We start from the raw sequence: 14470 nt of genomic DNA, 5'->3' as shown, positions 1-14470 counted from the left end.
CATGTTTCAGTGCTATTCTCTCAAATCATCCCACGCTCCCCTTTTCCCACATAGTCCATGATTTCACCTTCTGTCTGCCTTTACCCATTTTGCGAAATTACTTTATGTTGGTTTGATTCTATATGAATATGTTTTTTGAAGGTTATATTCTAATATAGCCTAGGAGTTTAGAAACACCAGATATTTTGGTCAGAAACTGTCCAAGAGAGCTAGTTAGTGATCCTGACTGGGATAAATACTAAATGGACCAGTTGTGTATAAATATAGTTTCTCTTTACTCCCAGGTATATGATCTTTACAGTGTACAGATCAGTTCAACGTACAGCCTGCAGTAAAGGAGTAGTTGATATATGTGTTGCATGGGGGTATATGGAATGTCCTGTGGTTCTCTGAATCAATAACACATTGTCAAAAAATAATACCCAGTGATTTATCCACATTGTTCTTATGGGAGTCATAACTTACTCTTTAAGAACATGCTAACATGGTCCATACTTGTTATGGTCATAGTGTATTATTAAGAATGTCCTTGGAATACTCTGTTAATTTGTAATTTTAGGTTGTGAATACTGAGAGTGTAAAAATAGAGAAAGAATGAAACATTATTTGGCCATAAATTTATAAACACCTCATGTCATAAATGGTGATGAGATAGGGCCACAAACCACCAAAACAGCTAATGAAATATGTTAGTTTAAGATTCTTATATATATCCTCTTATTTGACATCTTATGTCAATTGATAGTAGGTTTTAAAACTAGGTAGGTCAACTAAGGTTTCCCCCTGCCAATGAATATTTATAAATCTGGTTTAAAAAATAATCAGTACCTAAGAAGTAAGGTGATGGTGTGATTGCTGAAAAATATGCCAGCAAAGTGAGTCCTCACTGTTTTCTTTATCATTGTTTTCAACCTACTATTTCTGAGGGTCTCATTTACATATAATGCTATTTACTCTGCATATATATATATATATATATATATATAAAACACTTCACATTCTTTATGGGAGCTTAAACTCTAACATATATTGATGTGGTCATCTGCAAAAAACATAGATAGTAAGAGAGACATGCCAGTCAATTTATAACTTTCAATTTATGTTCTGCTCAAGAGTTATCTCAGGTTAGAGACAGAAATTTAGAGATAAAGAAAAAGTCTAGGTTAACTTGATAAATATTTGTCCTCCTACTCTCTACCAAGAGCCACATATCATGTGGGAAGGGATAATGCTATCTTTTCTATGATTGAGGGAAGACAGGTTCCCAGTTAGTTTTTACATAAAAGAAGTAGTAGCTAGTAGAGTTGAGTGTTAGTAATCAAAAAGTAGATTGAAATAAAATTGCTGTTAGGTGATTTCAAAAGGAAACTGAAAATCCTCAGTAATATACCACTTGGTTTGCACTGATGTTGTGTGGTAATTGACAAGTTGCAGAGCGTTCATTCTTCATCATGTGTGGATAATACAGTTAGATCTGATGTCAGAGGAAGGAAAAGAACTAGTCTTTCTCAGATGTCACCTCTGAGCCAAGCACTGGACAGGACACCTGAGTTAGCACATCTTGTCACAACAATAACCCTATGAAAGATATTAACCCAATCTTATTAAAAAAAAAAAAAAGACTCAGAGAAGTAACCTGCCTAAAGTGGGAGAGCAACGATTCAACCCAAGCCATTTGATACCATATCATTGCCTTCTGCGTGCCTGCATGCTAGGTCTTTTCAGTCATGTCTCTTTGCGACCCTGTGGAGCGTAGCCCGCCAGGTCCCTCCGTCCGTAGGATTCTCCAGGCAAGAATACTGGAGTGGGTTTCCATGCCCTCCTCCAGGGTCTCTTCCCAACCCAGGGATCAAACCTATGTCTCTTATGTCTCCTACATTGGCAGTTGGGCTCTTTACCACTGGTGCCACCTGGGAAGCCCCTGATTGCCTTCTAGAGATAGTCAAATGAAAAAATAAATAAGGAGATAGATTGGAATATACATGTACTCCTGGCAAAAAGTTTATTGATACACCATGAAATGAACTTACCTGTGACATGTGATGTGGGATATAATCCTTTCTAGAACCCTGAGCCTATGTAGCCACCTTATCTAGAAGTATTTTGAAGTTCTTGGTATTTTTTACTTGTTAGTGGTTGAAACTATTCCTTATTTTTCATTTAGTTTTTTTTTTTTTCTTTCACAGCATTAAGGAACTTTTTTTCAAAATAAATATTTCCATTCCAAGGAAGATGAAAAATGTTTGATTACCTTGTTTTCACCTTATACTCTGCAGCTACCAAAAGTTGAGGCATACCTTGAGTTCTTAGCCACAGTGTATGTTTTGTCTTCTGAAACTTAAGTTCTTTGTAATGTGGCTCCATTGTTTGCATCAATGTTATCAATGCCCAGAAGCACCATCTGAACCCTGATGGCCATTCTTGACTTTCTAACTAAAGAAGCCCCATTTTTTATGGTTATACATTTGTCCCTGGCGTGGGAAGATGCCCTGGGGAAGGAAATGGCAATCCAATCCGGAACTCTTGCCTGGAGAATCCCATGGACAGAGGAGCCTTGTAGGCTGCAGTCCATGGGGTCGCAGAGAGTCGGACACGACTGAGCGACTTCCCTTCCCTTCACTTCATTTGTCATATGTTGATGGCTGCCTTCTCTACACTGACTGATGACTTGTGCACATCAGCTGACAAGCTCTGAAAAGTTATTTTACAGTGACTCAACCTCTGGTAAATGGTCTTATTTCATCAGAGTCACCATCTTGCTCAAAAAGATACTTTCCTGTAATAGTATGTTGACTTTTGCCCTTTTGGTGGAAAGTAAGTGAAAACCGAAACCAGAGGTGCTAATACTAAAGTGAAAGGCACAGGCTTCATACACTTATCAAGCCATTCCGACAAGGGTCAAAGTTGTGTGTCTTCCAAAAGTAATTAACATTAGCCAAAATTCTATGCTTCGGTCATTTAACTGGTGGTGAATTTATGATAAAATGATGGTAAGCATAAGTTTACCATTTGACCTGCACACATTTAACAGATTCCCAGGAAAAATACAGGTGCTGAGTTCTTATTTGTATTCAGACCCACACACCAACATATAGTTTGAACTCAATAAGTATATATGTATCCTTTTTTAACTTTTGCTGTTTGGCTTAGCCTCGCTGATGACACCCTCTGGGATAAGATGAGTGATCGCACATTTCCTTCTGTCGCTGTAAGTAACTGCAGCCTTGGAGCAGGGTGTGGGAGCCATGACATTTAGGTGTTACATCTTAGACTGTGTGTAATCTTCACCTCATTTCTGCTGGTTAGACTGGAATAGAGTAGTCTTCTAGTCAAAGACAAGAGGCTTTCATTTTCCTCTGCTTAGGGATGTTGCTACATTCTCTACTAGGGTGTTTCCTGGATATGTTCCTAAGTAAGACTAACTGTTCTATAAACCCCTTAAAGGAATCAGAAAGAAAAGCCAGAAGCTGAAAAGGGCCATTTTTATGCAAGTGCTTTCTGCAACGTTACATTTGGGGCCATCAGAAACATAGTTCTTAGGTGGCCTAACATGTTCTTTGCACATCTGGCCTCTGGGTTCCTTAGGCTGTTCCAAGCAGAGTTTTTGCCAGAATGAAAACGACATCTTGCATGCTAGGATACTTTCCAGACAAGTCAGGGCTTTCCGTTTATTTCACTGTAAAATCGTATTCATTGTCTAGGATGCCCGCAGTGATTTTTATCAAGGATTTCCTTGGCAAAGGTCATGTAAAAGTAATGTTTAAAAAAAATTATCATAAAGCTGCCAGTCTCTGATTTCTTAAAAAATTATTTTATTTCATTGGAGGGTATGTTGTGGCTCAGGGTAGATCCTCTCAAAATATTCCAGACTGGCATATCAAATGTTTTGAATTAAAGTTACTCTAGAAAAACCAACCAATCCAAGAAAAACATTCTGACCCTCCTGTGTCTTTAGAAAGCAAGAAATAAATCTTCCATTTGGAAGGTAGCCTCTCTGCTCCAGGAGGTAGAGACATCCTTATCATCAGAGATAGGAAATTTAGGGCCAAGAAGGCTGTTTAAACAAAACTTGTTACTTCCTCACTAATTTACTACCAAAGTTTAAACTTCTCTATCTTGTCAAGTCTTTATAAATTTATTGTTTCTTTTTCTAAAAAGCATAAAAGCTGCATGCTTTGGCCACTTATTAGGTTCCATTTCTAGAGACCTCCATATACACTAATTAAATTTAAGGGGTTTTTTCCCCACATTAATCTCTCTTGTGCCAATTTAATTATTAAACCAGCCAAAAGAACTCAAGAAAGAGAGGGTGGGAAATTTCCCCCACCGTGTTAGGTATTATATGAACATGTCATCTGTTGGGCCAGGCAATGCCCTGAAGATTCACATAGAAATTTATTAGGGCCCTTTGGTCAGAGTTATCTTTTGTGAAAAATTCTGCTTAATCTAATTATCTGCCAAGCATCATTCTTTTCTTTTTTTTTTTTTTCTTTTTCCAGTATGTTTCTTATAAACCAAATACAAGTTGTTTTCTTCTCATCAATCCACTGTTATATAACCCGGCTTGATCACTAAGTAGCTAGTCTAGGTGCTGATTCCATTATATTCATTAGATAATTTATGTTATATAAGATAGAAGGAGATGCTCGATCATAACCATCACTTTGTTCTCCATTTCCTCTGTCATAAAATAAACACACTAACATTTTATTTACTGCCCTAATTAAGAGTAGCCAAGATTACACGGGAGTTTTACGGGCAGCAAAAAACAATCCTCAGAATAATCACACAACAAAGGATTGTAACTTCCCACATGAGAGTCTCCAGTCATTAATAATTTGGTTATTCCTTTTCCACCAAGCTCATATTAATTGTATTTCATCTCTTTATCAAGGGCCTCAGTCCCAAAGAGACCTAGAGATATAGACAGATAAGCAATTATACATCATGCTGCATTATGTAAGTATAAACAAGTATTTAGAGAGTCTGAAAGGTGGAGGTATTCATCTCACCTGGAGGACTCAAAGAACAGAGTTAGAGGGACTTGTCTCAGTTTGTTTATTTGTTCATTGTTCTCAGTATGTAGTCTTAGAGCATGACAGTCGGGAGAATAAAGATACAAGGGAGAAAAGGGAGGAACAGAGACGAGCAAAGTCAGTCTCCCCCACCACCTGACTACCTGGCTCAGGAGTCAGCAAGGATTAGGGAAACAGAAGTGTTTCAAGTTGAGAGAGGAAAGTTAAGAGAATTCTTTCTTAACTAAATGTTTTTAGCTGTAGTATCAGGGGGTAAATTTGGAGTCTGGGGTAGCCTCAGGAAAGAGTGGAATTGGCTAGACCTGGGGGAAAGGAGCGATCCATAGCAATGAGCACCCATAGAAAAGAGGAGAGCTGGCTAGAGCCTGCCCTCTGGGGGAGGTGATTTTCTTTCTTTCTGTGGGGTCGGAACTAAGAGTAGAGAAGTGTGGGTGGGGGACTGGATTGTGACTTGGCAAAGTAGGAAGGCATGGAGGGAGCGCCTAAGGGCTCTTGATGAGCAGTTGGCTGGGGGCAGGCCGTGAGCAGGGAGCAGATAGCTGAGTGCTCAAATGCATGTCCACATGGGATGCAGTCTGCAGGAGGTGCAGGCAGATCCCACCTTCTCTGCAGCTCCCTCCCGTACCTGGATCCCCATCTGGTGAGACGCCTGGACCCCTGCCTGTCTCCCCAAACTGCCTGTGCTTCTGACTCTCCCTGATTATAGCAACAGATGCTCCTTTTCTTTCCACCCACAAATAAGACTTTGTAGCATAAGGGAGACAGAGCTCTTATTTTGTTGTACTCTGTGGTCTTTTATCCTTTTTCTGAGTTAGCTTTTCATTTATATATTTTCACTTTCACATGTCACTAAGTTTAAATGTTTAAACATTTCCCCCTTCAGTAGCCAAAAAGAAAACAAAGCAACAGCTAATGTAGTAATAAATTTATTTCTAGCTACAGGAGATAAGCTCCAATGCAATATGGCCATAAAGTATGGCTCCTAGGCTTAAGGGAGAAGCAATAAACTTTCATAAATAAAGGAATTTTAAAATACTCCCGGCAGTATAAATAAGGGTCAAATGCAACGTGTAACTGGCAGCACACAGCCGACGACAGATCTGCTTACAAAAGGAAACTGTAAACTAAAATAAGAAAATGTTTGCAGCTTTGCTGTGGTTGTTACCTTGCACCCGAGGTGGGCTGACTAAAGAATTCACTGTGTGAAGATGTTGACTCACCTTCTGAATTGTGACCTCTAGCACATCTCCTGACACCTTTTGATTTCGCTGAAGATCTGCGATAATCACCCAGCAAACCCAGGGGTCCTGACGCCACAAATAAGTTCTCAGCACATCTTATGGTGTTAGAGAACACCCTGGAAGGAGGGAAGTTTGGGCGCCCAGGACTGTGGCCCTCAGGCTGGTTCATGAGGGAGCTTGCACAACTCAGGAGTTCACTTGTCTTCCAGTCTCACTTTGCAGCTAGTCTGTAAGGAAATTGGAAGCCCTCTTTAGGTGCATCTCAGGCTTCATTTGCCTTTTCAGATCAGGAGGGACATGGGCAAAAGCTTAAAAAAACACACACAGAGTGGCGTATGGATGGATGGATAAGTAGGAAGATAGGCAGGCAGACAAATAGATTCACAAATACACACACCTGCATTTTAGTGGGCAGTGCCTTGGTTTGAAAGATGGTTGAAGTAATAGGGATTATTCTTTAGAAAATTAAAGAGCATGAAAGAGAAGTCTGACACCTCTTTCTGTCAGTCTATCTCTCTTTCTCTCAAACCAGAAGTGATAATAGAGGGGAAATGGACTGCTGCAAGTAGGGTGAAATCAGAATTTATCAGTGCTCTCATTCCATAAACATGACTTTTCCTGAGCATCTGTAGTTGCAGGAGCTGTGTTTGTGGCTGGGAACGAGATTAGACATTGTCTGCTCCTCAAGGATCTGGAGGTCTTGGTAGCGTAGACAGACTTAGTAGCATGGAGTGCATCTGGGAGGGTTTGAGAAGGTAAGCTTGGTTTAAGAGACAGTGGGATATGCTCAGGAGAAAAGAGTGGTCCAGAGAGGGGATAAAGGAGTCAAGATTGTAAAGAGAAAAGCCAACGAAAGTTAGTTGGGCTTAGGTTTTGGACTTTATCATGTAAGTAGTAGCAAGCTATTGAAAAATTTGAGAGCAGAAAGAGGCATGATTTGTGTTTCAAGCTTGTTTTGTGAAGAGAAGTCTCTGTTGGCGGTAAAGACAAGATGAGAGACAGATGATGAGGGCTCGGGGGAGACAACAGAGGGAATGATCTGGGGATTCCATTTATAATTCGCTAGGCCTGGTACTGTTGGTTTTGTTTTTGCTGGATAATGTAGAGAAAGACAAGCTGGCACAGAAATTTAACTCTCAGTTGGGTTTCACCATTTAGTAGCCGTGTGTTTGGGGGCAAGGAACTTGAAAGTGTCACGCTTATCATCTGCAGAATGGGGCAGTAGTTATACCTCCTGCATAGGTGTGTAATAAGTGTTAACTGAAGTGTTGTATCTATGTGTGTGCCCTTAGAATCATGACTGGTGTGTGGTACATGCTAAATATTGTCTTATTTTCATTTTTTATCAGTGCATTAATTTGCTTGGTTGTTCATTTCTATGGGAGTTTGCTTCTAAGACAATCCAGAGTAAGAGTAATCAACTATGGATAGTCATTGGTAAATTTTGCTTGCATAATTTTACTGACTTTTTTTCTTTTTTTGCCTCATTTTCTTAAATTCTCTTGGGCCAAAAATTTCCAGCAGGAAATAGGAGGGTGAGGTCTGTAAATTAAAACAGCTCTTTCCCCTCTGATGTAAAGTGTGAACAGAGAATTTTGCAAAGAATGCTGCTATATGGTGGTCCTTCATGTCACTGTGTATAACAAGGAACAGGGGAAGTGTTAAACAAAGTCCCCGTGTTGGGAGGATTGGGCAGTCTTACTTTATAGTACAGCACAGTTCTATTATTTTGATAAACAGATTCTGAAATTCCAGAGCAGAGTGTGAACCACATTTGAAATACGAATGCAAAACCACCTTCAAAAATCCGCAACATAAAATTTTAATTACCTCTGCCTTTGCTTCCCTCTTTGTGAAGATAACTCAGATAACTGTACCACAGTCTTAAATTGGAACAATAATTATATCTCCCATGAGTATAACAAAAATTATTCTATAAGTATTGTTTTTACTATAGGTATATTTTATTCTATAAATATGGATTTGTTAAATTTATTATATAAATAACTACAGACTCCGTTACCATAGCACTCAGAACAAAACTCTAATAGGAAGGCAGTTTTTTCTTACACCTCCTTGTGCAGAGCATGTGTCCTGTTTCTTCGTATTGTCAGGGCTTGGGACTGCCCTGGTGATCCAGTGGTTAAGACTCCATGCTTCCAATGCATGGGACGTGGGTTTGAACCCTAACCAGGGAATTAAGATCCACATGCGACAGGGCAATAAACAAATAAATAAATAATTGTTTAAAAATAATAATAATCATATTTAGGGCTCTATTGAAATAAGCTGTCCCTATTAGGTTATAGGAAGAGTACAGGATTTGGAAAGAAATACGAAGTATCTTAAAACTTTTTGCCTTTGAAGAGCTGGGAAAGCAGTAATTCTTAACAGAGGGAGAGAGATACAACCCCTCTGTACGGTTGAGGTGAACAAAGCCTTCCTTGACACTAAAGGTTCTTACTTTGCCTGAAAGTGAACTCTTCACTGATGGAATGGGTTCTTTTATTGGATCTGCCAAGATTACTAGGGCCACATGTCACCCTCCCCAACTGAAATACAGCATCATAAAATCATAATTGAAATTACAGATGCCAATTCATGAAGTGGCAAGACATTATAGATACTGCCCTTCCTCTTCTGAGTTACTGGGAATTAATTTCAATAGCATTGAATACCTCTGAAAGAAAACCCATTATTTAAATCATATTCTCCAACTTTTCCTCTTGATTCATTTATTGTTGTTCAGTCGCTCAGTCACGTCTGACTCTTTGCGACCCCATGGACTGCAGCACACCAAGCTTCCCTGTCCATCTCCAGCTCCCGGAGCTTGCTCAAACTCATGTCCATTGAGTCGGTGATGCCATCCAACCATCTCATCTGCTGTTGTCCGCTTCTCCTCCTGCCTTCAATCTTTCCCAGCATCAGAGTCTTTTCTAATGAGTAGTCATCAAGTGGCCAAAGTATTGGCACTTCAGCTACAGCATCGGTCCTTGATTCATAGTTAAGCACTTTTGACTAGTTCAGTGTTGTTGTGATTTAAGAAGATACTGTACTGAAAATATTTTCACAAGATTTTGATTATGTGGTTGGAATAATGAGCAAAGATGGCAGGGGAATGGATGACGTATAATCTGATCCCAACCCTGGGAGGAACAGGGTATGACTTACTGTTCCATCAGAAAAAGAAAAAGTCACTTACTTTTTCTGATAATGTTTGTCCAATATTCTCTGATGGGGCTTTTGTGAGAATGGAGATATGTAAAAGCAATTTGAAACATAAAAAGCACTAAAAATAACTAAGTGTAGCTGCTGAACAACCTTAAGACGTCTTGAAAGAACAAATGGGAGTAAGTGTTGAGGGCATTTCTTGTTTAATTTTACAGGGAACACGGGAAACTCTCAGTCGTCACTGCACTACTCTGGGTGATGCTCTTCGGAAGGAGAATGACTTTGCTCTTATAATTGATGGGAAAACCCTCAAATATGCCTTAACTTTTGGAGTGAGGCAGTATTTCCTGGACTTAGCTTTGTCGTGCAAAGCTGTTATTTGCTGCAGGTAAGTTCTCTGGGATTTGTCAGATTTCAGTAAAGAGCAACTAGATCCTGAGCTCTTGATTTTTAACGTTCCTTGAAGTTATTTTATCTCGAACTTGTAGATGTCAGTTATTTGTTAATTCATTCATTCAGGACTCAGGGTTCACAAACTGGGATAGCTTTGAGAACATTGTGACCAAGCCAATGGACAGGTCTATTCTCAGGATTGTCTGGCAGAAATCCCTCATTGACCAGAAATGGTGAGGCTCGTTCATTGACTTTGACATGGAGCTGTGAGAGAATGGATTTAGCTAAGGTGCTATTTTGAAAGTGAGTCCTGATTGGAAGCCCATCATTGATGATAATTGTTCATAATTTGAATCAGCAGGTTTCTTGCCATTCTATGTTTAAGACTATTTATCTGCATTTCTGTCTGGGGTTGTCTCTCTAAAGTTTCTATTTTCTACACTTATATCTTTGATTCTGTGAGTTAGACTTATTTGTGGGGAAATCATGGTGGGAGGCACTAACTGAATCATTTTCCAAATAGCCAAGCATTTTTCTGAAGGCTATTTATTGACCGTACAATCTTCCGCCCTCTAATTTGTAATATTGCGTATATCCTAAGTTAAAGTCTGTTTTGAGTTATCAAGGCCTACTCCATAGAATTGTGCTTCTGTGAACTGTTCAGCTCCAGTGCTTCCTGAACTTCTTGGCAAAGAACCTCTCTCATGTCTTTGAAAAGTGTAAAGTAAATCTATGCCCACGTGCAGTCTCTTCCCTTCTGGTTACCGTGAAACGCAAAGATTTTCCTCTTTGTGACCCACTTGCTGAGTTTAACCAGCTGGTCAGACTAGGTCTGGGGTAGCAGTTTCTCAAATTGCTTTCTTTTAATGGAAGGTGAAATGTTTGCAAGACTTCTAAAGAATTTCTCAGAATCTGTGCTTTTAACATTATCTTGAAAACTGTACTATTGGCCTTTCTTTTTCTTTTAAAATATATTTATTAATAAAAGAATCTTCTGCTTTTAAACTTTTCTTTTTGGTCCAGGCTTTACTTGTTTCTTTATTTAAATATCCTATATATGATATTGTCACCAAACTTACAAGCCATGCCTTATGGATATTTCCTAAATTTCAGTGGGTATTTTTTGTGTGTGAAATATAGTTTAACTCATACTTAATACATTTCCCTGGTAAGTATCATTTCAGCCTATAAAATTATACTCAGAGCATTAAGAGTTGCTTATTATTCCTGTTGTTATGCTCAGTTGCTCAGTCATGTCCAACTCTGCGACCCCATGGCCCACCAGGCTCCTCTGTCCATGGAATTTTCCAGGCAAGAATACTGGAGCAAGTTGCCATTTCCTCCTCCAGGGGTTCTTCCCAGCCAAGGGATCAAACCCGAGTCTCCCTAGTCTCCTGCATTGACAGGCAGATTCTTTACCATTTAGCCACCTGGGAAGCCTTTATTATTCCTAGGAATCTAATTATATCAGTCATTTAATTTTTCTTGTCTATGGCATGTATTAATAAATACTATTTATTACTCTAAAGCTTTTAGGCAATATTGTATTAGATATTTAATATTAGTAATAATCAGATTCAGCTTGAGTGAGTGAAGTTGCTCAGTCGTGTCCGACTCTTTGCAACCCCGTGAACTGTAGCCCACCAGGCTCCTCCGTCCATGGGATTCTCCAGGCAAGAATATTGGAGTGGGTTGCCATTTTCTTCTCCAGGGGATCTTCCCGACCCAGGGATCGAACCCAGGTCACCTGCATTGCAGGCAGACGCTTTAACCTCTGAGCCACCAGGGAAGCAGATTCAGCTTAACCATGAAGAAAAAATATAGAAATTATTTTATCTTGCCTGTCTCATTTTAAAAGCATGAGGATACTCATGATTTCTTAAATCTGCTTTTCCAGGGACTTTCTTGGTTCCTTGCCAATCTCTTGACCAAGTCTCAGTAATGTTCAACTCTGACACTCTCCCATCAGGATAATTTTGTTCCAGACTTGGTTGTTTAATCATTTTCATTAACCGGATCACAAGGATCAACAAAAGATTGCTCAAAAACACATTAAGTGATGTGGCTGTTGGCTCCTGTTCAGAAACAGAACTCAGAGCTGTTCAGATAACAGGACCAGTCCCCTTGAGCCGGCATTCATTCTGTGCCTGCTGTGTGCTGGGCGAGGATGCTGCACACAAGGATGCATAAGACATCCTGCCTGCTCTCCTCCGTGTTTGTGTCTGCCTCTTGTTTTAAACAGACTCACAATCGGTTTGAAAGATGTGGGAGGCCAGTTTCATCGCAGCTGAGCCTCATTCCTAGAGTATTGCTTAACTCGGCACCTCCCACCATTCTTCAAAAAGTCGAACCACAAAATTAAACAATAGCAGAAGGAGAGAAAAACTAGAAAGCAGAATCAAGGGAGAAAAAAAAAATATGTTCCGTGCTTGTGAAATTCCCTCCTGAGATCCTTGTTCTGAAAGCCCACAAGTCTCAGGGACCTCAGGGCCCCTCCAGGTCCCAGGCCCCCTGGGAGGGACTTGCACTCTGCATTGACCGTGCAGCTCAGCTCTGACACTGAACTTATAAAGATGTGTGTGTGGCCCCTTCCTCCCTCCGTCCTGTTTTATGCATGTAGGAGGACTGTGAAGGTCCCTATGCAGACACTAAGAGTTTTATGTAGAGTTTTAGGGGACTTTTTAAAAGTAAAATCGCTTTGGTCTGCTTTTTTCTTCTCATTACCATCGTATTCTGTCTTTTCCCATAAGAACTGTGGTTCAGCTTCCCGTCTGGCTTTGGGAATTCGTCTAAGCCCATAATTATCAATACATCAGTGCCACTGCCCGATCTATGTCTGTGCACCTTCTTGGCCTGGTGCCTCTTGGCATTTAAACTATGGGCACAGACCATCTTCTTGTTATTTCGCTTACTGACCTTGAAGCATCCTTTCCATGATGATTCCTCGCTGGGAGAAGTAGTAAGTGGGCGGTTCTATAGATCCTTCTTTGAAATTGAATGCATGCATTCTGGCTCCTGGTTTCTCAGATGATTGTAATCTCCTTGCCTCAGGAAATTCTCTATTTCACTCCATTATAAGAAACCCTCCACATAAATACCGAATATTATTTCAAAATACAGTGGGCCACTGTTTCCCAAATTCATTTACGTTCATGATGGCTTTCTGGGTTTTCCCCTTAAACTACTTTACAGTTTAGTTCTTGTCATTCCACAGGTGAAGATAATTCAGAATCTGCTCTTCCTCTGCCATCTTCTCTTTGCTAGAGTGGAATAGGGGGAAAGCCTCCCTTAATGGATAATGAGGCTCTGGCCATTAGTTCCATCTTCAGGATTACATCAGCCACTTTCTTCCCTGACATTATCAGCATGAAGGACAGGAGGCAGTTTTTAGTGTTTGCCTAATTGACACAGTTATAAAGATGAGCATTTTCCCTGAAGAGTCTACAGCTGAATTGAAAGAAACAGTTGTTCTCTGTCAGCTGTCATTACATCTCTTACCATCATTTTCTAAAGGGAATACTCAGAGACAGGAATAATCCCCTGGCCCCCAAATTATTCAGGGCTTTGGAGTCCTGGTTTTGGTTTACAGAATGAAGTTGCATGTTCTACATCAGATAATTTTTTCAATTATGGAAAACCCAAGAAGTACAATAAAATCTGTTTTTATCAGTCTTCCAAGTACTGTATTTTCGTAGATGCCACAAGCAGTTTTTGCTTTTATCTCTGTGTAAATTTACCCATATAACCTGAGTAGTTCAATAGCAAATGTCCATCTTATGCTAAGGTAAGTTTTCCTGGTTATAAACTACTCCTCTTGTGGTCCTTCCCTTCTGTTCCCTTCTTGAAGTACATTGATTTTTTTTTTTCCATTCAGTGTGATCACAGATACTTTTGAAGAACAAAGGAAAGGTCTGTACCAATTTTGCGCAAACATGTAAAATTGAATTTGCCATGTTAGAGATTTCACAGGCTCCCTGGAACTCCTTGGACAGGTAGAGGGGAAAAGCTTGCTCCTAGACTCATGGAGATGTGTGTACACAGCTAAAAGCAAGAGGTATTCTGCAAACTAACTGTACCAGGTAATAATTTCTCATCTCAGTGACCAATATTTTATGCCCTAAGGTCTTACAGCTTGTATAGTTGAGGATTCATGAAATATTTGTTCCAACTTTACCTCTCTGGCACTTTGGATACCTGATGGAACCTCTCTCTGGTTTTGTAACTTGTAAAATGGAGAGGTTGCCATATAGCAGTGAAGTCTTCCAGGGAGCCTAGATGTCTGCAGCAGTTAAGATTGGAGCTTCTCTGGCATAGAAAGGTGTGAAGCCCATGCACACATGCACCCTTCCTGGATCAGCTCCTTCCAATGTGAAAGCCACTGAGCCAGGTGACTTCTCGCCCTGTCAGACTTTGGATGAACCCTACCTCTGCTGGCCACTTCTATGCTAGGAAGAATCTGTCTCCTGCTTGGAACTGCCTAATTCAGGGAAGCATCTGGTCAACCTCTTTTAATATCCCCTCCAGAAGAGGGTGGGAACGTTGCAGTGGAGTTATTGCTGTGTGTTAAATGGCATGTGGTTTCTGAGATCCTCGTCAGTTCACATAAGGCAGCCTTTCAAAGAATCTTAC

At 40.0% G+C, this 14470-nt stretch overlaps 1 protein-coding gene across 8 annotated transcripts in view; it reads left to right on the top strand.

Moving 5' to 3' along the window:
- The window catches only part of ATP8A1 (ATPase phospholipid transporting 8A1), a 238183-nt gene that overhangs the window by 147944 nt on the left and 75769 nt on the right, over positions 1–14470 (top strand). For all 8 annotated transcript variants that reach the window (XM_070791374.1, XM_070791370.1, XM_070791371.1 and 5 more), the window contains one exon: positions 9664–9836. In XM_070791374.1, the coding sequence (XP_070647475.1) occupies positions 9664–9836 (173 nt within the window). The remainder of the gene's footprint in view (positions 1–9663; positions 9837–14470) is intronic.

This window comes from Bos indicus, chromosome 6 (assembly GCF_029378745.1).
Source record: "Bos indicus isolate NIAB-ARS_2022 breed Sahiwal x Tharparkar chromosome 6, NIAB-ARS_B.indTharparkar_mat_pri_1.0, whole genome shotgun sequence".
Classification (NCBI taxonomy): Eukaryota; Metazoa; Chordata; class Mammalia; order Artiodactyla; family Bovidae; genus Bos; species Bos indicus.
Note: the sequence above shows the minus strand (reverse complement) of the source record. Positions and strands in the feature narration are given on the sequence as shown.